The sequence below is a fragment of the Ciona robusta genome, chromosome 8 (assembly GCF_009617815.1).
Source record: "Ciona robusta chromosome 8, ASM961781v2".
Classification (NCBI taxonomy): domain Eukaryota; kingdom Metazoa; phylum Chordata; class Ascidiacea; order Phlebobranchia; family Cionidae; genus Ciona; species Ciona robusta.
The window spans coordinates 2,293,532-2,321,358 of record NC_143242.1 but is presented as its reverse complement, the minus strand read 5'-3'; the positions used below and the strand labels follow the sequence as shown (position 1 = coordinate 2,321,358).

Sequence of the window (27,827 nt, the reverse complement as noted above, 5' to 3'; positions counted from 1 at the left end):
TTTCAGCATGAAGAGTCATAACCACGTCCATCACTATTTAGTTGCGATTTCCAAATCATTTACTAATATGCAGAATCACGATCTTACAGTCACAGTCATTCAATTTTCCAAGACCAACAAGCTAACCGGCACAAATTGACATAATTTTAAAGCTAAGTTGAAGTTTTCAACACCAAACGTTCAACAAATCTACTCCAAGAATGTGAGAGAGAACCAAACAAACATCATTCTCTCTCATGCGCATACAAAGTTACTCAAGCATGACCTACTTTGTACGTGCGTTGTGTTATTTAGTACCAGCCATTCAACAGAGCAGTGACTGGAGAATACACGGAAGTAATAAAGATATAGTTGGTATACGGACATAACAGCCTAATATGAAAAGAATATAAAATGGAACCCACAGGTAAAGCTGATTTTATACTTGATGAGGTATGTGAAGTCGAAGACAAACTTGCTAAGGAGTTTAAACAGTTGTGTGATTCGAATGGAAAAGAACTTGATCCAATAAAATCAGCACCGATATTGCACGCGCTCGCCACTGTCTATAGAAATAAAACTAAACTCAAAAAACTAAATGCTATTCGCAGTGCAGCATTGTATAATGCTGCTATTGTACGAGATCCAAAGAACGTTCAATTTAAAAGTGAACTTCAAGGTTTGTGCTCAACAGTTTTGACAAAGGCAAACGCCGCAAAACTTGACGCTGATTTGGTTTCAATTGCTTTCACAGTGAAGACCTTTCTCAGTGGGATTAGAAAGGATTTTGGAAAAGGTTTTAGTCAGCTTGGAACTATTCCGTATGACGAAGAAGAAGGCGTACTATTTGCACTTGAAAAGAAGAAAATAGAAGATGTACAAAATCTCCAAGCTGAAATTACCAGAAGGTACACTGAGTTAATGAGATTTATTTCTAACAAATGTATCGAAATAATGGGACCACCACCATGTAGATATGCTGTAGTTGGAATGGGTTCCTTGGCACGCCTAGAAATTACCGCATATTCAGACTTTGAACACATTATTGTTCTTGAAAATGAAGCCGTTAATAGGCAAGGTTCAAAGACAATAATGAAATACTTTAGATGGTTTACAACAATCTTTAGCATCGTCCTAATTAACCTTGGGGAAACAATGATCAACTGTGTTGCAATTCCAAGTATAAACCCCAGGTATAGATACTGGTTTACAGATCACTTTACACCGAATGGCGTTACATTCGATGGGATGGTAGCCCATGCGTGTAAACTTCCTCTTGGACGACAACCAACCAAAGCCAAACCATGGAAAATGGAACTAATTAAACCAGTAGATGTAATGATCCAATACTTAGACAGCGAGGAAGACTTAAAGCAGGGATATCACTTGACTGATGTGCTGTCGAAGACTTGCTTCGTAGCTGGAGATAAAAGAATTTATGATGAATATCAAGAAAAGGCACATCTTCGGATAAAAAAAAATGACCAAAAGACCAATTTTTCATCTTTAATGGACCAAATTAAAGAAGATTTACAGAACTTGAATGTATCACACCAGCAACTGAATTCATCGTTAGGTTTACAAGCCTATAACATGAAGAGAGTGATCTATCGAAGCGCGACCGTCATTATTTCAGCTTTCGGGCGACTAAATTCATTAACCGAATCTTCTTGCTTTGATGTCATCAACAAATTGGAAAAAATTGGGAATTCCGATGCAAAGGTTGCTCATCAGCTTCGGTTCATGGTGGCAGTGGCTTGCGAAGTTCGTGCAAAAGTCTATCATGCAAAGGGACAACAAGTTGATGTTTTTGCCGGAGAAAGTGCTGGTATCAACCTTACTTCTAGCTTGAGCGGGATTGTTGGAAAACACAGCCTTGTTTCTTTTATGGAGGCAGTACTTGCTCTTCAAGAAATACTCAAGTTTTTGTTTTTGGGAAAAGAGCTAGATATGCCAAGAAATGTAAGGCAAATGTTAAGAAAGCTGGATGCTTTGTTTTGCCTCGACTTACGACAAGATTTGATATGTCAAATCAAAAAGATGATGACTACAATACCGTGGGATGATAGTTCAGTTCCTGCTTGTATGATTGTCATTAGCTACGCATTTATTTGTGAAGATTATGACCTGGTTTTGGATTTATGTGCAAAGACATATCGTCTCAACTTAACGGAAGATGAGAAAATTCTAGTTAAAGTACATGAACTCAAGTGCATTGTAGCTCGCTCTTATAATGAAGAGACCACGTCTTATGATTGCACGAACTGTGAAGTTGATCCATTGATACACGAGTTAGATGGGTTAATAGAAGCTTTTGAACAAACAATAAAAACCCAGAATTGCTCAGGTGAAACGCAGCAGCCAGATTTGCTTATACCAATACTTCGAGTCCACGGGTGTTTAGAGCAGTACGCTAGAAACTTGGTTAAACTTCGTCGACACCAACATGCATCAAAAGTATATGCAAACAGCGACAGGTATCAGGCTATCAGTGACGAAATCGGAATATCGAGGTCCGACCTAACTACTCTAAACCCCATAGTTTTGTGCAACTCAGCTGACACACTGTTCAGAGAGGGAAAATATAAAGAAGCGTTTCTACAACTGCATGAAGCCAAACGCTTGTTGCACCCTTGCAAGACAAAGACAGTAAAGCACGTGCAGCTTTATGATACTTACGCAAGTTGCTTTTACCATGTTGGCCAATATTACGAGTCGTTCATATGCTTTTTTGAGAGCATGAGAATTGCCAACAAACTTAATATTCCAACACCTATCATGAAGCAAGACATGAAGAAAGTTATTCAATTAATAATTCCCAAGACTTAACTGTGCCGGAATTAATTGTTGGTATAATTATATTTAATTAAAGCACTTTACATTTAAATGTTTTTTGCATATTTTAGGCATTAAAGAGTTAAAATTTTGCGGGAACCGTTTGTTTTGAGTTAATATATATTTCTGTTTTTGACTGATAGTTATGTTATAAAAAACTGTTAAATATTTATAGTTTTAAGTCTAGTAGTACCGGACACCTGTAGCACATAACACGTCAGTTTTAGGTAAAGTTCAAGCTTTTGTTTATTTATTTTGGTGATATAAGGACATCTACAAACAAGCATTTTACGTTGTATTTTGTTGTTGTACGTAAATCAGCGTTTTAAAATTTTGACATGGTGTCTCAGCAACCTATACCATTGATATTACATTTGCGGCTAGAAATGACGTCCGAGTAAACCATAAAATTTCGAGACGTTACCTTTTCTGACGACACCTTATTATCTCTGTCAACGAAGTGTGAAAGCAACGGCCGCAACTGCGCACAACACAGACCCTTTGTTGTGATCGTATGCCTGAAGCTCGCACTAGTTTTAAAAAAAGTACAATTAAAGTAAGAAACAGAAGCTTTTCAAAGGCAGATCTGTTTTTCAGTTTTACAACAGAAGTTAAACATTTCTTTCGTGATAGTTTGATCGTATTCGTATATACCTCAAAGACGTAGATCTATAACGGTCGTACAGCAAAACCAGTAATAACCTGGGAAAATATGTTGAATGATACTACCACAGCACAATCACTGGTAAACGCAACAATACTATCGACAACTGTAGAATATTCAACTGCTGTAACGCAAAAGCCATTCAATAGTAAGTATTCTATATATTTACTTGCTGCGACTAATCATTTAACTGTTGTGTATTCTTCAATAACAAGTTCATGTGAAATTTGCAAGTCTAGTTTCTTTGGTTCGGGGATACTATATCTTGCATATTCGCTTATAAAACTTACTTTACGTTAAAGTATAGCCCCTACAGGCGTCTTAAAACGTTCCACATGCGTGCGTACGAACCGTTTTCTCTCCCTTGAGAAGCAAATGTCTGTACCATAAACAAACTAGCAACCACAAAAGGATTTTTTGATTCAGACCAGGGTTTCATTTTCTTCTAATTAATCTGATATTGGTTACTGTATTCTATATATATATATAGTAGGATTCGGAATTACGGGACACCTTTAGCATGTAATATTCAAATATCCTGATAGTGTTTTAAACAATTAACAACGGTCTATGGGAGTCGTAAAGATATAGTTTTATATTTCTTTGAGTGTTTTTTGTTTAATACTAAATGGAACGAGAAAATAGAGTTTAAATGTATCCCATCTTTCCCCAGCCTACTATACGTCTTATATTAGTGAGAATAAAACACACATGATATTTTACCAAGTCAATATTCATACAGCAATTTCTTTCTACAGACACGGGCGTGTACGTTGTGGTTATTTTCCTTGCAATCATAGCTGCTTTTATCTTCGCTTGGTACGCCACGTTGGTTTGCAACCGAGCTAGAAGTGGAATACGAACCTACAGATTAAGGCGAGGATACAACAAACGAATTTCTGAAGCAGATGCAGAAGATTTTGAAAACCCAATATATTTTCGATCACCGACCTACAGCAGTGCAGCGATTTGACATATAGCTTGTCCATGTGGGTCCACTTCCACAGGCTCGTGTTGTATCTTTGCTTCCGTGGCAGTACAAGCATGAACTGCGGCGTAGATATCACCAAACGGTCTCAATAAACATTTATGACTTTTGGCACTCTTCAGCTAATGCCTATATACAACAGGGTGGGGGAAGATGGGACATAGTCAGCACTTAATATTTAAATATCCTTATCGTGTTTTAAAGAATTAACAACGGTCTATGGGAGTCCTAAGGATACGGATCTATAGTTCTTCGAACCTCCTTTGTTTATTACCAACTGCGACGAGAAAATGGAATGAAAACGTGTTCTTTCTTTTCCCACCCTACTATACCATACACATTTGTAATTTAAAAAAATGGTCTATAACCGCCAAGCTTCTATGACAGTTAATTTCTTTTATTGTTGCCGCATTAGACAACGCATCCCTTTTGATTTGTTTATTAACGGATGGTTTTCTGTATAACAAAATAAGAACGATTAAATAACGCAACGTTAAAGGAACAACAAAGTACTTACAAACTGTTTGCGGCTATTAATATGATACCATCATTTTGGATTTAATAACTTATACATCTGGAATAGGAAAGAATAATTGGTGAAACGATAAACTTAAAGCGAATATATAAAGCTGGCTGTAAACTAAACGTGCATACTAAACTTAAAGTCAATGCAACTACAACTAAAGGACGTATAGGAAACCAAGGAAGTAAGCCAAACCCGAGTGATGCGGGCGGCGCTGATTGGCTAGACGTTAGAGCACATAAACTTAAAGGCACATAAACTAAAACTTAAACGCACGAACGCAAATACAGCACGCTTCATTGAACTTATATACGATTAACGGTAAATCAAATGCGGGTAACAAAGTAGGTTCGAACTTAAAGTTAACTAAACATATTCACGTATATCTTGCGATAACACACCCGCCCCATTAAGGTCATAAGCTTAATCGAAATATCGCAAGGAAACAGAATACATCATAAAGGAGAAGGAAAGTTTATACGAGATCAGTAGATAACAAACACAACTTTGTTATTGGTCTCTCTAGAGTAGAATGTTGTGTTTTGACGCGAGCGGATCGAACTAGTCCGTGATCGTCTGGAAAAACCGCGATTATGCGACCGATTACCCATGAGCCACGGGGCTGACTGTAATCGATTATTAAGACAATATCGTCCAGTTTTAAGTTCGATTGTACATTGGTCCATTTCGCTCGTTGTTGCAGTAGGGGTAGATATTCTTTCTGCCATCGGCGCCAGAACACATCGGCCAGGTATTGTGTCTGCCTCCATCGCTTTCGACTGAGTGTATCATCCTTATTGAACACTCCCGGTGGTAGGCTTTTCCCTGGTTTCAGTAGCAGGAGATGGTTTGGTGTTAATGCTTCCGCATCACGAACATCATCCGATACGGTGGTTATTGGTCGGTTGTTTAGAATAGCTTCTGCTTCGCACATTAGTGTCAGAAGACTTTCGTCGGTTGTTGTTTGTTCTTTGATCAGCGAAAACAAAATTTTTCGAACGCTTCGAATGACTCTTTCCCACACTCCACCAGAGTGAGATGATGTGGGTGTATTGAACGTCCATTTGATTTTTCTCTGCAATAAAAAATTGTTTATTTGGTAGTGATTCCATTCTTCGATGGATTGTTTCAGCTCACGTTCACCACCGACTAGGTTTGTTCCGTTGTCAGACCTTAGTTCTGTAACATGTCCTCTGCGTGAGATGAAACGTCGTAGCGCTTGAATAAACGAGTTTGTGTCTAGTGTATGGGCTATTTCGAAGTGTACCGCTCGGATTGCAAGACAGGTAAATACGACGCCGTACCTTTTTACTCTGCTCCTTCCTTGTTTTACGAAGAAAGGTCCGAAGTAGTCGACGCCCGCACAGGAGAAAGCCGGCTTGTTTGGTGTAATGCGATCGGTGGGTAGGTCTGCCATTTTTTGATGAAGTGCTTTACCGCTTCTTTTTCGACACGTAAAGCATCTGGACAGGATAGAACGTACGCTTGAATTTGCTCGTAGGATCCAAAATCGTTCTCGAAGGACGCTCAGTACGTGTTCTCTTCCGGAATGGCCCGATACTGTATGTGCGTTTTGAATGAGCAACTTTGCCGTGTGTGAGTTTCGTGGTATAATAATTTGATGCTTAGCATTGTAATTAATCGGGGCCTTGTCAATTCTTCCTCCGACGCACAATAAACCTTCGCGTAGAATGGGGTCCAGTTTGCTTAATGGGCTCGACATCTTGATTGGTCGGTTATTTTCAATGCACGATATTTCATCGGCGAACGTTTGTCTCTGCAGCACCTGGAAGATTGCATTCTCTGCGATAGTCAGTTCTTCCACGGTCATTGCTTCTACTACGGGCTTAAAATTTACTTGAACTGTTGTTGCCGGTAGTTTTAGCTTTGCATTGGATTGTAACCGTCGTTTAAGTCGCAATAACCACGCTATGGTTCTTGTGAATTTGGTCCAGCTAGAGTATTTATTGAAAAGGTGGCGAATCGGATCTTCGTTAATGGGTGCGGTAAGCAAGGCCATGGATATTGGACACCTCTTTACTTCGTCGTCTTCTTCGCTGACATTCAGAAAGTCTGGTTGTGCGGGCCAATTCGTTTCTGATTTCCAGAGGAAATCTGGTCCAGTTAACCATCGTTTGTTGTTAAGGAACTCCTTCGCGTTAAGTCCTCGCGACAGGTCGTCGGCTGGGTTAAGCTTTGTAGGAATATACTTCCATTGATCCACGTTAGTTTTGTCTTTAACTACGGAAATACGATTTGCCACGTATGTGTGAAAGCTCTTGGTTTCGTTTTGTAGATACCGCAGGACCGTCGCACTATCTGTCCAATACACCGACGGCATTGTTAATATGTCGAGACTCTGCTGAAGCATGGAATCGAGGGTGGTGGAGACGGTTGCCGCGGTAAGCTCCAGGCGCGGTATTGTCATCGGCTTAACTGGGGCCAGTCGTGTCTTTGCGCATCCGAAGCTGCAGTGAACTTCTCCTTTACTGTTCACGCATCGTATGTACGAGACGGCACCGTACGCTTCCGTGGACGCGTCTGAAAAATGATGCAGTTGGGCCTGCGTTATTTTACCGAATCCTGCTGGCTTTAGGCAACGGGGTATGTGGAAGTTAGCGAGACCTCGCAGTTCCGCTAACCAGTTCGACCATCGGAGCCTTGCTTTGATTGGAATTGGTTCGTCCCACAGTAGCTTCAGCTTGCATAGCGTTTGCAGAAGGACCTTGGCTGGTTGGACGACCGGGGCGCCAAAGCCTAGAGGATCGTACATTGAATTTACGATGGATAGGATTCCTCGCCGGGTACAAGGTTTGTCCTTTAGACGTATTTTAAAACAAAGGGAATCGCCTTCTACGTTCCACTGGAGGCCAAGGGCTCTCTCGACGGGCAGCGTTTGCTTTTCTAAATCTAGCCCCTTGACGCTACTTGTTTGTTCAGCGTGTGGAATAGCGTTTATGACTTCCCGCGAGTTACTAATCCATTTAGTGATCCGAAATCCGCCTCTCGATAGTAAGTGCTGTAAGTTGTTTACCATGTCGATCGCAGTTGCAGAGTTTGGAAGGGCCTTTAGGCAATCGTCTACATAGAAGTTTCTCTGTACCGTTTCAGCGACGTCCGCTGGATATTCGTCTGCGTGGTCAGAGGCGGTTGTCCTCAAAGCGAAGTTGGCACAACTAGGCGAACAGACCGTTCCGAAGAGGTAGACCGTCATTCTGTAGTCCAGCAATTGTCCGTCCAGGTCACCGTTTTCCCACCAGAGAAAACGAAATAGGTCTCTGTGCTTCTCCGGGACTCGTACCTGATGAAACATTGATTTAATATCTCCCATTATGGCTATATTGTTTTGGCGGAATCGTTGAAGGACCTCAAACAAGGAATTAGTTAGATTGGGTCCAGGTAGAAGGTTATCGTTTAAGGATGTGCCCTTAAACTTAGCAGAGCAGTCGAATACCACTCGAAGCTTCCCTGGTTTCTCGGGATGATAAACTCCATGATGTGGTACGTACCAGGTTGTGCGGTCTGTCGGCTTAATAATTGTAACTTTCTCCGCATATCCGCTATGCAACATGTCGTCGATGGCGGTCTTGTAGTCGCTGAAAAACGTTTGGTTTCGGGTGAACTTACGTTTAAGGCTGTTGGCTCGTTGCTCTGCTTGGGTTCGATTTGGTGGCATTTTTAAGTCGACGTTTTTGAGAGGTGGTGCGATCTCGTAATGGCCATCCGGTAGGTGACGTAGTGAGTTTTTAACCAGGTTCATGAATTGTTGATCGGTTCTAGACAGCTCTTGCTTCGCATTTTGATGACAATCCTGTATATCTGCACACAGAGAACATATATTTTCCGTATGCAGTTTTAAAGAAAATGTTTTTACTGTTGTTGGGCGTTTGCTGGGGCAGTTAAACACCCATCCGATTGACGTTCTTAGCGCGTAATAGTCTTTATCGCTTGCGACGACTTGTTTTGGTTGTAGAATTTTCGGATTGTCGTTTCCAATTAGCAACGTTACTTCCGCGTTTATGTTCGGGATATCGATAAAACTGAATTCCGGGAACATAGCTATGTCGTCCTGATGTGCCATGTCGTCCTTCGTCACAGGTAGTTCTTTGGTTGAATACATAGGGTTAACAGTTATACGTACGTTTTCGTCGAGATCAGCGATTTCCAAGTGTTTTATCAACATGACGGTTTGGTTGCGCAGTTTTCTGTTTATTGTGGTTGTACTTATCCGGATTGGTGGTCCAGTGATACCGAGGTCGGAAAGAAGCGAACTGGTTATGAAGGATGAATTGCTACCTGGATCTAGGAACGCGTGCGTAACGATCGTTTTACCGGAACGCGGGTGACGCACCTTTACTGGGAGAATTGGCAGAAGAGCTCTCATTGGTTTATGCCCTTTGATGGCGGACGTCGTTGTATGGTGGCTCTCGAGACGTATTGGACGTTCTGGCTCTGCATTGTGGAGGTCGGGCGTAGGATGAAGCAGGGTTGTATGGGCTTTAGTGCAACCGGTTTTTTTGCAAGGGTTTATCCGTCGACAGTGGGAAGCCGTATGTCCACGTTGTAGGCAAGCTATGCACAACATTTTCTCAATGACAAATGAAAGACGATCGCTGTAGCATAAGTTTCGAAATTTCCAGCACTGATTAAGGAAATGTGGTGCGTGACACATCTGGCATTCCATATTAGTTACCTCTGTAGCAAAGGACTTGGGGGGTTGAGATGACGTACGTTGAAGGGAAGTGCGTTTCTCGTATCTTGATGGAGTGTACATGTAGTTGGTTGCTTCTCTTGTTTTCTTCGTAACGAAGCTGGCGAGGTGGTCTATACTTATTTCCGTCATTTTAGTAAACAATATATCGTCGGCCACGGATTCCCAGGAGGTTTGCCATTGTGCGGGCAACCGACGTAGTATTTTTTCGATAATGTCCATACTGTCCATTTTATGGAGGTAGTTGATCCCTGCTAATGTACATGTGCATGCCGTGAGTTTTGCGGAGAACTCGATTAACCCATGCTTATCTGTCAAACGCAGGGTAGGTCCGAAAATAACTTTGTCCATACATGCTCTTGCTATCTGGAATTTTTGTCCGAACGTTTGCTGAAGTAGATCTCTTGCCCTTTGGTATCCTTCATTGCGTGGCATGTGTTGGCATCCTTGAACCAGGAGACCGGCACTACCTTTAGTGTATTTGGCGAGAAAGAACAGCTTTTGTTTGTCGTCGGATAGTTTGTTGGCGACTATCGTATCGAACGCGTCTATAAAGTTGCAATATTCTGATGGATCGCCTTCGAACGATGGTGGTTCTTGTGCGGGTAACCTGGAACATAGACTTGTGAGGATGGCGTTGTCGACCGGCGGTGGAGCGGATTCGACTGCTATTGGACGCGTTATTGGTTTTGCTGGGCATGCAAACATGGTTGATGAGGTGTTTGGTGCCCGATGCTTCGTCGATTCGCCCAAATTGTGGGAGTTGTCTTTCAGGCAGCTCATTTCCGCCGCCGTTTCAGCGATTTCTGCCTTTAAGAGCAATTCCCGTTTCCGGTGTCTGTACGTAAGCTCTTGCTCCTCCATGCGGCGTTGGCGTGCGAAGTTTTCTGCCTCTATTTGTTGTTTTCGGCTCAATTCCTCTTCCTCGAAATCGAGGCGCAGTTTTATTTGCAACTCTTCCAATCTGTTTAGTTGTTGTTCAGTTTCGGCCCGCGCGATTAGAGCAGCGCGTTTCTCTTCTGTGCTCACCAGCGTGGTCTTTGAAGGTAGGCTGGTGCGACTGTTGGAATGTTGACTGACAGCGTGTGGCGGCTCGTCGACGTCGGAGTTTGACATCCTTTTTAAACGCTGTTTTGTCCGGACTGTTATGTTAGATTGCAGTTCATCGACCGTTTCAGGAGGGTCGGTAAAACTTGCTGCAAGCATTGGTGAATTTGATGCAGCTTCTCCGATTTGGTTTCTTGTTGAATCCATAATGATGGGTCTTCTAAAGGCCAGTTTAAAACTGTATAACCGCCAAGCTTCTATGACAGTTAATTTCTTTTATTGTTGCCGCATTAGACAACGCATCCCTTTTGATTTGTTTATTAACGGATGGTTTTCTGTATAACAAAATAAGAACGATTAAATAACGCAACGTTAAAGGAACAACAAAGTACTTACAAACTGTTTGCGGCTATTAATATGATACCATCATTTTGGATTTAATAACTTATACATCTGGAATAGGAAAGAATAATTGGTGAAACGATAAACTTAAAGCGAATATATAAAGCTGGCTGTAAACTAAACGTGCATACTAAACTTAAAGTCAATGCAACTACAACTAAAGGACGTATAGGAAACCAAGGAAGTAAGCCAAACCCGAGTGATGCGGGCGGCGCTGATTGGCTAGACGTTAGAGCACATAAACTTAAAGGCACATAAACTAAAACTTAAACGCACGAACGCAAATACAGCACGCTTCATTGAACTTATATACGATTAACGGTAAATCAAATGCGGGTAACAAAGTAGGTTCGAACTTAAAGTTAACTAAACATATTCACGTATATCTTGCGATAACATGGTCATTTCAATGTAAGAAATACTTTTTAAAATAAAGAGAAGCATCAGGCGTTACAACAACTGATATATGCACTTTAATACAGGTTGTAATATCGAATATTCAATCCAACATCACACTTGATACAGTTCGATTACCATTACGCTTAACGGATTGTCTAAAGAGTAACCATTGTTTATTATTTTTAATAAAAATGTATTTAAACTAAAATATAGCTCTGAACTTTACCAAATCCATGTTCAAGACAGATAATATATAATGAATAAAACATGTTGCCATGAGGTCGTTGCCTATTTATTTCTGTGGCAAAGGCGTGTTTGGTATTGTTTCTGGCTTGCTGGAAAGTTGCACATTCACGCAGCAATTATTAAAAGCGCGGGCGCTCCTATCTGGTACTCTTCCCTTAGAGCCACACATGTTTTTTTTTTTGTTTTTACAGCGGTTGTTTGGTCGGCAGTTTTGCTTTTATTTTAGAACACGAAATTTGGTTCGCAAATGTTTTCAGTATACGTTTAGCGTAACTAAATTGGTGGTATATAGTTGGATTGATCTATATTCTATATATCGCAGCGCGAAAGGGCCGTAAACGAAGAACCTTTTATTGAAAGTTTATAAATACGACCACAACATTAACCGACAATATAGGCCAATCAGATGCTTCAAATTGTTAAGACAGCGGCAGGGCAACCAATTTAACTACTACACGTTATATTTCTCAATTAAAAGCTTCTGTTTGGGGCAACCAGTGTGGTGAGTGATAAGGGTCAAGCTATGATTCTTACCATCAACTTGTTAAGGTGTTGTGATAGGTCTATTTTGGTCTTTGTTTGGGCAACTGGATATGAGCAAACTTTTTCTTTCTGGGTTCACAGAATATGTCCCAAAAGCTCTGCTGGCAATTTATCACATAATCGCCATTATAGTCTTACTGAATATGCTGATTGCGATGATGTCCAGATCGTACGAGAGGACCAGTAAAAACGAAGAGAAAGAGTGGAAGTTTCAAAGAAGGAAGATGCGGATTCGTATTCCTCCGAAAAGAGATCATCCGCTTTCGATCCACAAAATGTTCGTATATACGATTTTAATTTTTTCGTGGTGCTCAAGAAGGGTTACTGTATAGTTAAGTATTACAATTCCGTGTTAACCGAATACAACATTTTTCCAACGGCTGAAAAAATGTGATAATAGGATGCTTATTGTAAATGCTCGTTGGTTCATATAGTAGGGTGGGAGAAGATGGGACACCTTTAGCACATAATATCTAAATATCCTGATCGTGTTTTAAATAATTACTGACGGTCAATGAGAGCCATGGGCATATAGTTTTATAATTTCTTGAATGTTCTTTGTTTACTACTAAACGGGGCGAGAAAATAGAGGTAAAAGATGTCCCGTCTTCCCCATCCTACTGTATACTAAATAAGGCGAAATTTTGTAGTTTGCGAGTTTGAACCCTCAGTTCAGTATCGTAATTAAATAAAATAGGGTAAAATGTTTCTTGCAGTTTGATTTTGCCCACAAAATTAATTATATGTTTAAAAACTTGATTTTTAAAGCGCACAACACTATTTTTAAAGCGTACAACACTATTTTTAAAGCGTACAACACTATTTTTTACAACACTAGGCGTACTACTAATCAAATTTATTATTCAATATTAACAATGATTAAAAACTGTCATGTCTTACCCTATGTGTTTCCGAATTGGTAAAACTACGACTGTTGTGCGAATCGCTAAACAACTTCTCGTATGTTTTAATATATTTCTTTTATGTTTTGTTAATTAATAAAGGTATGATAGTACTAATTCGTGGTATCACCCCAACACCATAATAAATTTTTAGTCTGGAGATATTGGACAATAAGGGTTCCTTATTCCCTCGAGAACGGTTTCTCTTAGTGACCAATGACAATTCATTAAACAACATATAGGGTAAGACGCTTTCGACAAGTTGGATACTTTAAACGTATCTATGGGCTATTTCTTTTGTTATGGGTTTTTGTTATAGTCTCTTCTTCGCCAAAAAGACCCTTTCTTCGCCTATAAGCTTGGGCGCATTTTTTAAACGGTAAACACCCTTTAAGCTGTATCTCTTATACTACTTTTCATTGTAAAGTTCCGTAGTCTACTATTACGTTAAGCCAAAGATTGCTCGCTAAGGGGTCACTTTCGTAAACAGCTTACCGCTTCGCTGATTTCTCACAAGGAAACGGCCGCACCACAAAGTTGTTAAGCTGTTCATATAAAAGCTTTTACGGCGTTTTGAATAGAGCGAACGTGTGGGTGCCGCATTTAGTTTCAATAAGAAATTGTCATCAGACCGAATGAAGCCATTTGAGTTTGAGCTGTCCGTACAATTTCTATAATTGTTTTAGTTAATATAGGGATGAATATAACTGCGCAAGCGAGTTTATACGTAGGCGAGTTAAAAACACCAAAAATGCTTCATTGATGGGCGTGAGTCACCGATTATAGATAGTCATCCTGAATTTCTATATAAACTATAGTAGATTGCCCCGACTATGACACGACGAACTGTATATACAGGCATCTACTCGCATATCCTGTCACATTCCTTCATAACCAAGTCGTGATAAAAAAGGTTGTTTAGTTATGATGTGTTCTAAAGAGAGTACAGTTTACGTGCTATACAGATTCCTAATACGTTTAATAGCAGCGATTTTACCTAACACTCTTATTTAAACAGTTTTTACCCGCAGCGTCTGTATATAGTTCTGTGGGGGTAAAATAGGACACTTTTAGACCATAATATCCAAATATCCTTATCGTGATTTAAACAATAAACAACGGTCTGTGAAAGTTGCGAGGACGATTTTATATTTCTTTAAATATTCTTTGTTTACTATATACCTTATGTGACGATAAAATAGAATAAAAAAGTGTCCCATCTTCCCTCACCCTACTATATAAGGACTTTTTTGTTTCTAATTCCTTTCTTTTCGTAGTATTAATTTAAAAAATACGTTGTGTTATATCTGTTCCAGACGATCGCATCAAACTATATATCGGCAAAGCAAAATTTAGAAGCAGGAAGAACCATTGTAAGTTGTTGTGTGTCGAAACTATAGAGAAATAGTGCGTAACAAACAAATGGTGTTGGTACAACAATGGAAGAAGATATGTCACTTGTTGAAGTTGTAACAGAGATAGATGGAAACATCTTGAAAAGGAATTCGAACGATATTGAAATGCATCGGTTGATTCATGCTGAAAGCGAAGGTAAAATAATATGTTACTTTTATATTTGATTACACTAAAGCGACTAAACGGAATGTTAAAACTGATTTGCAGTAAGTGTTTAGTAATATGGGGAAATATATGTGTGTTTATCCACATTTCCTGACCGTGTTTTGAACAATTACCAACGCTCTTCCAGAGTCACGACTATGTTTAAATAATTCCATAAATTTTGATTCGGTTTGTAACGTTTTAAAGGGTAGTCTAGATATATAGTATACGGGGAAGAAAGGACACGTCATTAGCACACTATTTTTTCGTCCCATTTGGTAGTAAACAAATAACATTTAAAGAAATAAAAAATCGCATCCTCACGGGTCCCATACATAAACCGTTGTTAGTTGTTTAAAGCACGGCCAGGATATTTGGATATTATGTGCTAAAGGTGTTCCATCTTTCCCCACCCTACTATATAAAAAAATGTTATTGTGCGATTATAAATACACATGTAAGAATCCAACTGTGTGACTAATTGTTTATTTGCACGACTATATATGAATCAACATGCTTGTATACGTAATATTGCAATCTTAAACATACCCATTTATCATCAATGTTTGTCACCTAAACGTTCAGTGAGTAGTAAACAACCTGGTTTATCAAGCGATATATGTAATTGTTCCAAATGGTTTCGAGTGTTCTCTATCTTTAAACCGTGTTGTTTATTGTGGGAATGTGCAAAACTGCATGCATACGTTTAAACCTTTTAAATATTATATAGTAGGGTGAGGAAAGATGGGACACCTTTTTATTCTATTTTCTCGACTCATTTGGTAGAAAACAAAGAAAAATCAAAGAAATATAAAACCTTATTCTCACGACTCCCATATATCGTTGTTAAATGTTTAAGACACGATGAGGATATTTGAATATTGTGTTCTAAAGTTGTCCCATCTTTCCCCACCCTAATATAAGATACAATTTTACATTTTTGCAGAAATTCATGAATCTCATTCTTCGTCATCATCAAGTTCAGATAAATCTTCAACATCTTCATCTGAAGAGGGGTCGAATCATAATGAAGTAAAACCATCTATCGAGCCCGAAATTGGTAAACTCATAATATCTGTTAAATATAATAGGGTGGGGGGAAGATGGAACATCTTTTATTCTATTTTCCGTCCCATTTGGTAGTAAACAAAGAATATTTAAAGAATTATAAATCCGTATTCTCATGACTCCCTTGGAACGATATCATTTGTTTGAAACACGATCAGAATGTAATACCTACTAATACAACAGTGCTTGAATAGTAGACGACGGGTATTGCAGATGAGCATTTGTATTTCCCAGTATAACCATCACTTATTTATTAAACTAATCATTGGTCGCTATTTCGCTTGACAAAGTAAGAAACGTTACGTTGAATTGATGGCTCCGATAGTTTACATGCCGGCCGGTATACCCAATGTGTTTGTGTTAAAATTTATCCAGTTGTGGTCGCGGCACTGGAGCAAATGAGTCCAGCTCAACAGTGGGAGTTGAAGCAGCAGAAGAAGAGAGAAATGAAGATGCAAAACGAACTCAGAGAAAAGATTGAAGCCGGATGCAGAATCCGACAGATTCTTGCCTCGCCAGACTGGTAATTCGTATTAGTTTTTTTAATATTAATTAAAAATGTGCTAATTAAAGCTGTCAGGTTCAATAAATGTGTGGTACTTTAGGGATGGTTCAATACCAAAGCTACTAATCGCTAAAGTAACGTCCGGAGATTGGAGAGAAGTCGAGGCCATCTTTGCCATACTTAAACAAGAAGAATATAGTGACGAGTACTTCTACGGCGTGCAAGATGAAAAAAAGAGAAGGCCTCTTCGAATTGCCGTTGAAAACCGTGATACTAAAATGCTAGAGCTGCTGATAAGTGATCCAATATTTAACCAAGAGAAGATAAGGGTAATATTCCGATGTGGCAATTAATGCAATATTAATATAGTATATAGGGTAGGGAGAGACGAGACTTGTGGCGTAAGACGGGACTTTTTTAAAAAATCTTCTTTTACGGGGTACCCATTTGATATTAGACAAATATGTTACAGGATTATTCGACAGTATATTCTCACGATCCAACGAAATGCGTGGCAAATACGGTTACTGTTGTTAGTATTACAAATCGGTGTTAAACGACTACAACATTATTTCAATGGCTGAAAAAAGCATAATATACTCATTTTGAATGCTCATTGAATCATATTAAAACTCACTTGTGTGTTTTTATATATTTCTTTGAGTTGTTGTCAATTAATAAAGGTTTGATAAATTTATATAGTACTAATTTATTTTAAACACCCAAAAAGCCGCGATATATTTTGACTTTGAAAATAGTGGGTAGCTTTATGTACTTAAGATTCCCGTATTACCCCCCCCCCCCTGTACTATATGTATCATTATATATCAATTTGCCACGGGTCAGAGTTATTTTTATTAGTATTGTAGCAAACGATATTTTATACCGACGTTGGCTATAGAGTATAACTAAACCATTTGCCGTTTCCAGCTCTTTAAAGAGTGTTGCTTGTACACTGCAATTGCGAGCAATTACCTTGAAGGGGTAAAGTTACTGCTGAAGTTGGAAAATAAAGATGAATTGAGGGTTCACAAATCCGGTCATGGTTTTATAGAAGGTACTACACCCCAAATGCTGGCAGCCTATCACAACAATTACGAAATCCTCATTTATTTACAAACATTAGTTTCCATCAAAATAGAGGTAATTTTAATCTATTTATTATCGCCAGTCATTAAAATACGACTGCCAAATGTTTGCCATACTGTGCCCGCTTACAAGTTACTAAGTATACGCAATTTTTATGAGTTTTAATATGTTTTCTGTCTGTATTATTTATAACTTGTAAATAAACAACAATGGGCCATTGGATTTAAGCAATTGCCATTCGGCTTTTGCCCAAGCCCACATACGCCTGTATTGATGCCTGCATATAAGCCTCTGGTCGCTTTCTTTTGTCCAGGGAGGTCTCGTACTAAGTCAAAGATCCATGGGTTGCTACCTTATTTTTCTCTGAGTGATATACTTTTATCTGCAGAAACCACCAACCAATAACATGCATTTTGTTTGGGAAGACTCGTACCGCTTGCAAATTATTTCAAAGGCAAGGTCAACTCCAGCTTACATAGTGGCACTAAGCGACGTAAGAAAAGTGTTTTCTGTTACTATAATGCCATAACCTTGGTCCTTGGAGGAAATCCAAATAAGTTCTCGTTGTATTGCAGACGAAACGTTAGTTTTAATAAAACCAATACGTTAAACACCAAGCGACCAGTTACTAGAAAATATACGTACAGGTGTTTAAAACACGTTCTTAAAGATGTTTGACACATTACACAGGACGACAGAAAATTCGACACGTTTGAGTATTGCATTGAAATTGTGAACGAGTTGCGACACCTTGCTAAAGTTGAACATGAGTTCAGTGAATTTTATCTACAACTTGTTGAAGACGTGGAAAAATTCATGTGCAAACTACTAGACCAGGTACTGTGAAAGAAAACGAAATAGAACTAAATGTGTATATGGTACTTGCACGATAGGTGCATTCTGTGCAAAGCAAACATTTATATGTTTAACAATTTAGATTGAGTCGTCGTCGGATTTGGCCGAAATTTTCGAGTATAACTACGACAAAACAGCCAGGACACAAACATTGAAGTACATTCACCAAACTTCATCTGCTGATGACCCTGACTCTGGGATTGTAGAAGTTGGTGTTGGTACAAGGTTGAGAATGCTGGAGGACGCTTGCGAAAATGAAATTGTCAACTTTGTGACGCACCATAACGCACAGGTGAAAAATATACAAGCTAATAGTTCGTATATTATAAAATTAATACTTGGTTGTGTGTAGCTGTTTTATTTTCTATAGTTGGCGGTCGAGCATCTAACATACAGAAACACGCCATTCTTTCGTACGGGAAATCATATCACGTTCTATTTGACAAGAATTATGCTCGCGTTGATGTTTCCTGTTCTTAGTATCTTCAACATAGTGGCACCCAAGAGTAAACCTGGGAGTAAGTAATCGTGTAATGCACACGTAGTCGCTGTATATTTTTACAATGCGCATATATACACCTATTCTGTATCAGTCATTTTATATTTTATGTGCCCGTTCATTAAAGCTCTGCTCTCCTGTTTTTAATAAGCCTTATAGTTACTTTAGGAATTTGTTTTATTTAATGTTTTACAGGACTGATAACATACCCGTGTACGTCATACGATTGTCGCATGATGTCAGAGTTTCTGTTTGTTGTATTTCTTGTGACAAATATTTCCACAAAGAATGAAAACTTGGAATATTTAGGTAAGCTGTATCACATGATACTATTACAAAAACTCAAAACATTTTTTAAACAGTGATAAACATATATAGAACATCAGAAATAATAAGAAGAAACATTATGCGGTCTTATTAATAATTCTTCAAATGGTTTAAAGTTATACATCCTAAAATATTGGCTACACACCATTATACATGAACAAAGGCACATGCCTGTGTCCAGCATGCTATTGTAATGGACATTTAAATGGTTTCACTCAACTGCTGACAGGCCTGTTCAATCTACAGAAAAAGTCTTTTTTTCATCGAATAAAAGCAATTCGCAGATGTCGTGCTTCTGATAGAGTTTTACTTCTGTACACACCAATACCAATTTATTAGTTCTTTGTCCGCCCGATTACTGCATAGTCAATGGTAGTTTTTACATGTTTGTGCAAACTAAAGTGAATGAACTCAGTTGCACAAATCCTATATATCTAATATTTCAGGCGCACCACCGACTGTGTGGGAATTGCTCATTCTACTTTGGGTGCTGGGGAAATGGGTTCAAGAAATCCAAGAAGTTTTTAAACGTGGATTAAAGAGCTATTTAATGGACCCGTGGAACCACCTTGATTTATTGGCGATAATATTGTTTGCGTCAAGCTATGCATTTCGGTACGTATATTCGAAATAGGCATGAACAATAGCTTTAACGTCTGAAACATTGGGCCGCACAATTAGTTGGTTGTCAAGCGCGTAGCTGGTGCTTATTCTAGAGTCACACTTTTTAAAAAACCTTTTTTTCTATCTGAATTCGCAGAATCGTTGATTACGTCAAGTATAAAGAGGTACCGTTCCAGCAACGTCCACCTAGATCAGAGTGGAACATGTTTGAATGGCGATTGGTAGCAGAAATTCTTATAGCATGCGCTTATGTTTTCGTGTTCATGCGACTTCTTGGCCTTACGAGAGTAAACCGAGCACTCGGACCACTTCAAATTTCCTTGGCCCGAATGATTATTGACGTAATTCAGTTTTTGTGCATCTTTGGTTTCATCATGTTCGCATTTGCTCTAGCTCTGGCCGAGCTGTATTGGTTTTATGGAACTGCAAAGGGAAAAGAAATCTTCTGTGACAGATTAGAGAAGTCCAACTCAACACTAAACGCAACTTCTCCCTGCACCAAAGGCAATCCGTATTTCCAAGGCGTTTGGAATTCTATCGTTGAGCTGTTTTGGGCTTTGTTTGGACAAATGGATATTGGCAATCTTTCTCTTTCTGGAAAACACTTGTTCACGGAATATGTTGCAAAAGTTCTGCTGGCAATTTATCACATAATCGCCATTATAGTTTTACTAAACATGCTGATTGCGATGATGTCCAGATCGTACGAGAGGACCAGTGAAAACGAAGAGAAAGAGTGGAAGTTTCAAAGAACGAAGATGTGGATTCGTATCCTCCGGAAAGAGATCATCCGTCCGCCTCCCATGAATCTACTTCCTTGTTTAGAAACCGTCTGGTATTACTTAAATTCTGCCAGAAAATATATCTGGTATTTTCTCAAAAATCTTGTCCGCTGCAGATGGAGAAACATCAAACAGATAAATAGGTATGTAGGAAATTACGTGCCAAAGTACAACGCTGTTAACTACCATAAAGCTAGAAGGAACCTTATTAGTAGATACAAGACCAATATTTTGCTATCATCGGAAAATGTTTGTACGTGAAGGAACAATTTGCATATGTATTTAAATTGCTATCTACACCTGAATTGCTCTTATCTACAATGTTCTGTAGTATAGTGTGTTTGTAAATATACTCATGAGGAAACCGCAAGAACTTTTGTTTGTTGTTTTGACCTTCATGCCCACATATATGTAAACTATGAATATTTATCTTGAACCGTAGTACACTGTAGTAATGCGTAGTATAGGCTACACTCTTCAAATATTTAATGAAAAATATTGCGAATCTGTTACTTTAATGCTTTAATCTATATTTGCATAGAATAGCAATAAATATTTGTATAGAACTGCAACGATTAATACCCAATGATCACCTGCTTTACGTTCTTGTTTTCATTTCAAAACAGAAACTACACGCCAAGTCGGTCATATTTATAAACAACTTGCCGGTTCGCTAATTTTACCATAATTCCTCAAAGATTCTCTTGCTCCGAGTTCGACCTGTCTGCGCTGCTTGCAAAGCTATAATAAGCGTATTGCGCAGACAGGCTTTAAATAGCAAAAACGTTTAAAGCTTGAGTGAATGAATAAGTATGCATATTCAGGGTACATTTTATAATTTAACACTTTCTGTATCACTGACTACGTGATCTGTTACACTACGAACTATGTGTGGTTTTAGGCGCATCCTGTCGTGAAGTGAGTGTTTAGTTGCCATTAGACTAAAACCGAAAATAAAGCGAATGGAAAGTTTTAAAAGCAAGCTTTTAAAATGATATAAGAACGTTAAATACATAACAATGTTTGTTTAGTAAAGTTAGACCAATGCAGAATATACCGTCGTAAGTCTTTATTACTGATCGTCACGAAAATACAAGGTGATATACAGGGTGACAAACGACTGTCTATAAACGGCATTGTCTATATAGTTTCAATGGAAAAAGATACGTCACTGGTTAAAGTAGTAACGGAGGGAAATGGAAACATCTTGAAACTTTTTACGAATTCCAACAACGTTGAGCTGCACCCGTTGGAAGATGAAGGTAAGACAATATGTGTAACATTTTTTATCGCATAACACGAGTTTGATTTCGACAAACCTGATCCATAATATATCTCAAAGAATATGATATATGTAACCCAAACCTATTTCACCAAGCATAAAATGGCTTGACTTAACCTACCTTAAAAGTCAAAAAAATGTACGATGTTATACAAAGAACTGAGAGTTGTTCAATATTGAGTTGAATTTGAAAAAAAAACTAAACATGCTTTCTGTACATACAGGTGTCCCTGTTACACAAATTTCATCATCCTTTTCAAGCCTAAACAATTCAGGGACTTCTTTGTCACCAAGTTTAGATAAATCTTCAACATCTGAAGAGAAATCGAATCACGATGATGAAGTTATAGTATGCATTGAACCCGAAATTGGTAAGTTTCTTATTTCAATATTTATCGGATGCGGCAGATACTGTAATTGACGAAAAATATTTTATATATTCAATAGATCATATTTTGGTTTGTTCTGGTTAAGAGTCTGTAGTATTTTACGTTGCTAAAGCCTAAACAATCTTGTGTTAAAATGTATCCAGTTGTGGTCGCGGCACTGGAGCAAATGAGTCCAGCTCAACAGTGGGAGTTAAAGCAGCAGAAGAAGAGAGAAATGAAGATGCAAAACGAACTCAGAGAAAAGATTGAAGCCGGATGCAAAATCCGACAGATTCTTGCCTCGCCAGACTGGTAATTCTGTTTGTAAACAATATTGAAGTGCTGCCTGTTATGACTAATTAATTAAGTCATGCAAACAAAACACATTCCGGATATACCTGCGACAGACGATGATGACCGAGTCTTACTGCTGGTTCTCCGACTCACACCACGAAGGTTGTTTGGTAATCGTAATGAAGCGATGAGGGAATGATGGTGAAGTTTAATTTGATTATTGTAGACATATTCACGCTTGTCAGACATGCAAAAAAAGAACATTCAAGGAATTATAAAACCGTATCCTCACGACTCCTATAGACCGTTGTTATTGTTTAAAACACGATTAATATATATGTACGTCATGTGTATGTTATGTGCTAAAGATATTCCCCATCTTACTCCAGAGTACTATAGTACAGCTATGGTTCAAATATGCGTACCGAACAATTTCCGAAGACGCATTACGCTTAAAAGTAGATGGCTCGATAAATAGGCCGGTTGTATGCAGATGTAAAAACAGCAAAACTATTTGTTTGAACTTCAACATTAGAAGGGGGCAAAATGGTTTCCCAAAATACAAAGTGGTCGTAATTGTTGCGAAACATAAAGTATAAAACATGTTCACATCTTATACAATGGTTTGGGGATTCAACACAGTTAACATATTTTATTATTTAAATAATCGTAATCAATATAGACAGAATTGTCAGAGTACCTATATACAAAACTAGAAGCATGCTTTTTTATATATAGTAGGACGGGGGAAGATGGGTCACCTTTTCATTCCATTTTCTCGTACATTTTAGTAGTAAACAAAGAACATTCAATGAATTATAAAACCTTGTCCTCGCGACTTTCATAGACCGTTGGTAATTGTTTAAATTACGATCAGGATATTTATATATTTTGTGCTAAAGGTGTCCAATCTTCCCCCACCCCACTATATTTACGATAATAACTATCAACAGCGTCAATATCTGCATTTTTGTTTAGGAAAGGTTCAATAGACAAGTTACTGATCGCTAAAGTAAAGTCCAGAGACTGGAGAGAAGTCGAAGCAATATTCGCCCTGTTAAAAAAAGAAGAATACTCGAAATTCTCGTGTCAGCAAGCGTGCGACGAGCAGATGAGAGGACCTTTGCGAATCGCAGTTGAAAACAAGGACATTAAAATGCTTGAGCTTCTTTTGAGTGAAGACATAATTAAGAACGAGAAAATAAAGGTAAAGTGATGTTGCAGTTTAGTAACGATATGTGCATATATAAGTATACTATCAGGAGATGGAAATTTTTATATATAGTATAAAGTGGGGAAGATGGGACAACTTACCATAGTATTTCTCGTCTCATTTGGTAGCAAACAGAGAACATTCAAAGAGTTATAGAACCGTATCCTCACGACTTCCATAAACCGTTGTTAATTGTTTAAAATACGATAGAAATATTTTGCTATTGTGTGGTAAAGGTGTTCCGTCTCAACCCCCCCTTACTATATATTATAAGGAGACAAAAAATTGTATTTACTTTAAGCGTAATAACAGATCTTGAAAGACCATTGCTTGTATTTCGCAATCGCTTGCAATTTCCTTGAAGGGGTAAAACTACTACTAAAGAGGGAAGCTGACAGTAACCTGAAAATTTGTGGTTCCAATCAAGCTTTTCCGGCAGGCACTACACCTCAAATACTGGCAGCCTACCACAACAATTACGAAATCCTTTCGTATTTGCAAACAAAGCTTCCCATTGAAATAGAGGTTGGAATAGGCTAACATGGTTTTGTTTTACACAAAGCACACCTTGAGTATCTATATAAATTTTCCATATTTTACTTGCAGAAACCACCGCAAAATAACATGCACTTCGTTTTGGAGGACTCGTATCACTTGCAAATGATTTCAAAAGCAAGATCCAGTCCAGCATATATCCTGGCACTAGGCGATGTAGGCAAAGTTAACAAATTAATAGCTCGTTCCAAGTTTATATACGAATACCTATTAATACAGGCGGACCGAAACTTTGATACATTCTTATATTGCATTAAGCATATTTACGAGTTGCGACAACTCGCTAAAGTTGAACATGAGATCAGTAACTTTTATCTACAACTTGTTGAAGACGTGGAAAAATTCATGTGCAAACTACTAGATCAGGTATTATTTATAAGAAAATATTACTAGCAGCAATCTTAAAGCAATTATACATTGGCCAACCTTACAATTAAACTTTTCAATCCAAACGTTCGCAAAATTGCACATTAATTTAGATTAAAACATCGGCGGATTTGGCTGCTATTTTTGAGTACGACTACGACAAGAGAGCAAGGACACAGACATTGAAGTACATTTTTCAATGGTCGCCTGAGTGTGACATTAACAACGGACTAGAAGAAATCGGTATCGGTACAAGAGTTAGAATGCTAGAGAAAGCTTGCGACTATAAATTAGTTAATTTTGTCACACACCATAACCCACAGGTAAAACATTTTAGTTGTTTTGTACAAACTATATAATGTACAGTAGGGTGGGGGAAGACATCTTTAGCACAGTGTTATCAAAGATCGCGTTTAAAACAAAAACAACAGTCTATAAAAGTTGTAAAGATGCGATTTTATAATTCTTTGAATGTTCTTTTTTACGACCAAATGGGACGAGAAAATGGAATAAAAAGGTTTCCGGTTTTCTCCCACCCACTATTCATTAAGTTAGGTATGTCCTATACCACATGTATAACTGTTACTTTTATAACTTTTCTCACAGTTAGCCATCGAGCATTTAACATACAGAAACACGCCATTCTTTCGCACGGGAAATCATATCACGTTCTATTTGACAAGAATTATGCTCGCGTTGATGTTTCCTGTTCTTAGTATCTTCAACATAATAAACCCCAAAAGTTGAGCAGGAAGTAAAACTTATTTACAGCGTAGGCTATATGCGACCACAATGTATTTCCATGTTGTTTATTACAGGACTAATAACATACCCATGTACGTCATACGATTGTCGCATGATGTCAGAGTTCCTGTTTGTTGTATTTCTCGTCACGAATATCTCAAACAAAAAAATGCATTTGGAATACTTAGGTAAGTCGTTACACTATACTACAAAATAACTACATTGTAGGTTGTAGGTATTTAAAATCCACCGCATAAAACCGAAGGCAAACCAATAGGACTTTGTGTTTTTATATAGTAGAGTGGGGGAAGATGAGACACCTTTTCGTTCTATTTTCTCATCCCATTTGGTAGTAAACAAAGAACATTTAAAGAAATATAAAACCGTATTTCTTTACGACTCCCATAGACCATTGTTATAACTGTTTAAAACACGATTAGGATATTTGGATATTAGGTGCTAAAGGTATCCTATTTTTTCCCACCCCACTATACTATAATATATAGTAGTGTGGGATAAGATGGCATACCATTAGGAACTAAATCCCAATATTTCCTGATCGTGATTAAACAGTTTAAAACTCTTTTAGGTCGCGGCACTACAGTCATATTTTTGTGTAAATATTTTTTGTTTACTGCCAAATGAAAAAGGAGAATAAAAAGATGTCCTATCTTACCCCACTGTACTATATATAACTATATATTATTCTTTTCAGCTGCACCACCAACTACCTGGGAGGTGCTTATATTGATTTGGGTGATGGGAAAATTTGTTCAAGAAATAAATGAATTAAATAAACGTGGATTAGAAAGTTATTTCTTTGACCCATGGAACCATCTTGACTTATGGGCAACAATATTGTTCGCACTTAACTATGTATTTCGGTACGTATATATATAAATCAAGTAAGCAAAATCATGTCTTTGTGGATATGCTGACCATACCCGCAATATTAATGCTACAGTCAACTTTAAATGCGCAGAATTGTCGATTACGTCAAGTATCACCAAGTTCCCGTCCAGCAGCGTCCACCTAGATCGGAGTGGTACATGTTTGAATGGCGATTGGTAGCAGAAGGCCTAATGGCATGCGCTTATGTATTTGTGTTCATACGCCTGCTTGGACTAACTAGAGTAGATCGAACACTTGGGCCACTTCAAATTTCCTTGGCCCGAATGGTTAAAGACGTGGTTCAATTTCTGTGCATTTTTGCTTTTATTTTGTTTGCTTTTGCTTTGGCTCTAACGGAACTGTATTGGTTTTACGGGACGCCAAAAGGAAAAGAAATCTCGTGTGATGTCGGGGTAAGGAGCAACTTGACGAATACTACTGCCTCTTGCCCGGAAATCAACACGATGTTTCATAGTGTGTGGTATTCAATGATAGATTTGTTTTGGTCTTTGTTTGGGCAACTGGATATGAGCAAACTTTCTCTTTCTGGAAAACACTTGTTCACGGAATATGTTGCAAAAGCTCTGCTGGCAATTTATCACGTAATCGCCATTATAGTTTTACTGAACATGCTGATTGCGATGATGTCCAGATCGTACGAGAGGACCAGTGAAAACGAAGAGAAAGAGTGGAAGTTTCAAAGAACAAAGATGTGGATTCGTATCCTCCGAAGAGAGATCATCCGTCCGCCTCCAATGAATCTTCTTCCGAGCTTTAAAACCATCTGGTATTACTTGAAACGCTTAAAACGACTGTGTTGTTTCTTTTTAATGCATTTGATCCGCTGCAGATGTTCTACGATCAAGCGGTCTTTCTTCCCCGGACAACACCGTGTGAAATACCAAGCCTTGAACTACCATAAAGCTAGAAGGAACCTTATTAGTAGATACAAGACCAATATTTTGCTATCATCGGAGAATGTTTGTACGTGAAGGAACAAGTTTGCATATGTATTTAAATCAACTGCTATAACCTTCACGTGAATTACTCCTATCTATAATGTTCTGTAGTATAGTGTTGTTTGTATAGAATAAAGATACTTCTGAAAAAAGCAGAATTTTGTGTTTGTTGTTTTGACTAAGGTTCCTGACCATAGGGTAAAATTTGTCATTCGTTCATTGAATCGCCGCTAAATTACGATAAAGTCAGACCAATCTGTTTTTGTGGTGGTTTGTAGTTAATATTAAATATGTAAATCAAAAGAAATGACCCCGGTCTACTGGTGAACGAACTGTGTGTGTGTTGAGAATATCAGTCGAAAGACCGTTTTCTATGTTTGGATCGAATAGCTGTCAGCTGGTGTCAGCAACGAGCCGATAAACGTATTTGCACAAATCGCTTGCACAAAGTTTTAGTTTCTTTCCAGTCATTACGGAAGAGCTTAGTTAAGAGCAGTGTGTTTGTTTGAAATAAAATGATGTATTTAACAAGTGTATTTGCCTTCTTAGGTGATCATGTTTCTATTTATGGAGTAAGTTACTGTAAGGTAGCTTCCAGGTTACTATT

General features: G+C 38.3%; 4 protein-coding genes across 5 annotated transcripts; 3 read left to right on the top strand and 1 right to left on the bottom strand.

Moving 5' to 3' along the window:
- The first annotated feature begins 211 nt into the window (after nt 1-211).
- On the top strand, nt 212-11,828 carry LOC149732198 (uncharacterized). The gene is made up of 3 exons (XM_089883323.1): nt 212-658; nt 734-3,626; nt 4,237-11,828. The coding sequence occupies exons 1-2, from the start codon at nt 394-396 to the stop codon at nt 2,806-2,808; spliced, it is 2,340 nt and encodes a 779-aa protein (XP_089739449.1). The 5' UTR covers nt 212-393; the 3' UTR covers nt 2,809-3,626; nt 4,237-11,828.
- LOC149732199 (uncharacterized) lies at nt 5,942-10,954 on the bottom strand. Its single transcript, XM_089883313.1, has 2 exons — nt 6,294-10,954; nt 5,942-6,064 (listed from the first exon to the last, which is right to left on the bottom strand). Exons 1-2 carry the CDS (start codon nt 10,952-10,954, stop codon nt 5,965-5,967), a joined length of 4,761 nt encoding a protein of 1,586 aa, XP_089739439.1. The 3' UTR covers nt 5,942-5,964.
- LOC149732197 (short transient receptor potential channel 4-like) lies at nt 11,550-20,946 on the top strand. The gene is made up of 13 exons (XM_089883322.1): nt 11,550-14,152; nt 14,556-14,790; nt 15,746-15,859; nt 16,243-16,390; nt 16,473-16,701; nt 17,303-17,515; nt 17,850-17,954; nt 18,152-18,298; nt 18,399-18,608; nt 18,687-18,834; nt 19,011-19,124; nt 19,589-19,757; nt 19,903-20,946. Exons 2-13 carry the CDS (start codon nt 14,679-14,681, stop codon nt 20,807-20,809), a joined length of 2,616 nt encoding a protein of 871 aa, XP_089739448.1. The 5' UTR covers nt 11,550-14,152; nt 14,556-14,678; the 3' UTR covers nt 20,810-20,946.
- Nucleotides 20,947-20,954: 8 nt separating this feature from the next.
- LOC149732196 (short transient receptor potential channel 4-like) lies at nt 20,955-26,224 on the top strand. 2 transcript variants are annotated; one of them, XM_089883327.1, is made up of 11 exons: nt 20,955-21,810; nt 22,055-22,201; nt 22,363-22,510; nt 23,471-23,699; nt 24,018-24,230; nt 24,312-24,416; nt 24,480-24,626; nt 24,740-24,949; nt 25,233-25,380; nt 25,445-25,558; nt 26,086-26,224. In XM_089883327.1, exons 1-9 carry the CDS (start codon nt 21,702-21,704, stop codon nt 25,371-25,373), a joined length of 1,449 nt encoding a protein of 482 aa, XP_089739453.1. In that variant the 5' UTR covers nt 20,955-21,701; the 3' UTR covers nt 25,374-25,380; nt 25,445-25,558; nt 26,086-26,224. The 2 variants fall into 2 exon arrangements, with proteins under 2 accessions (XP_089739453.1, XP_089739450.1); XM_089883324.1 differs by having other exon boundaries at nt 24,312-24,626.
- Nucleotides 26,225-27,827: the final 1,603 nt, after the last annotated feature.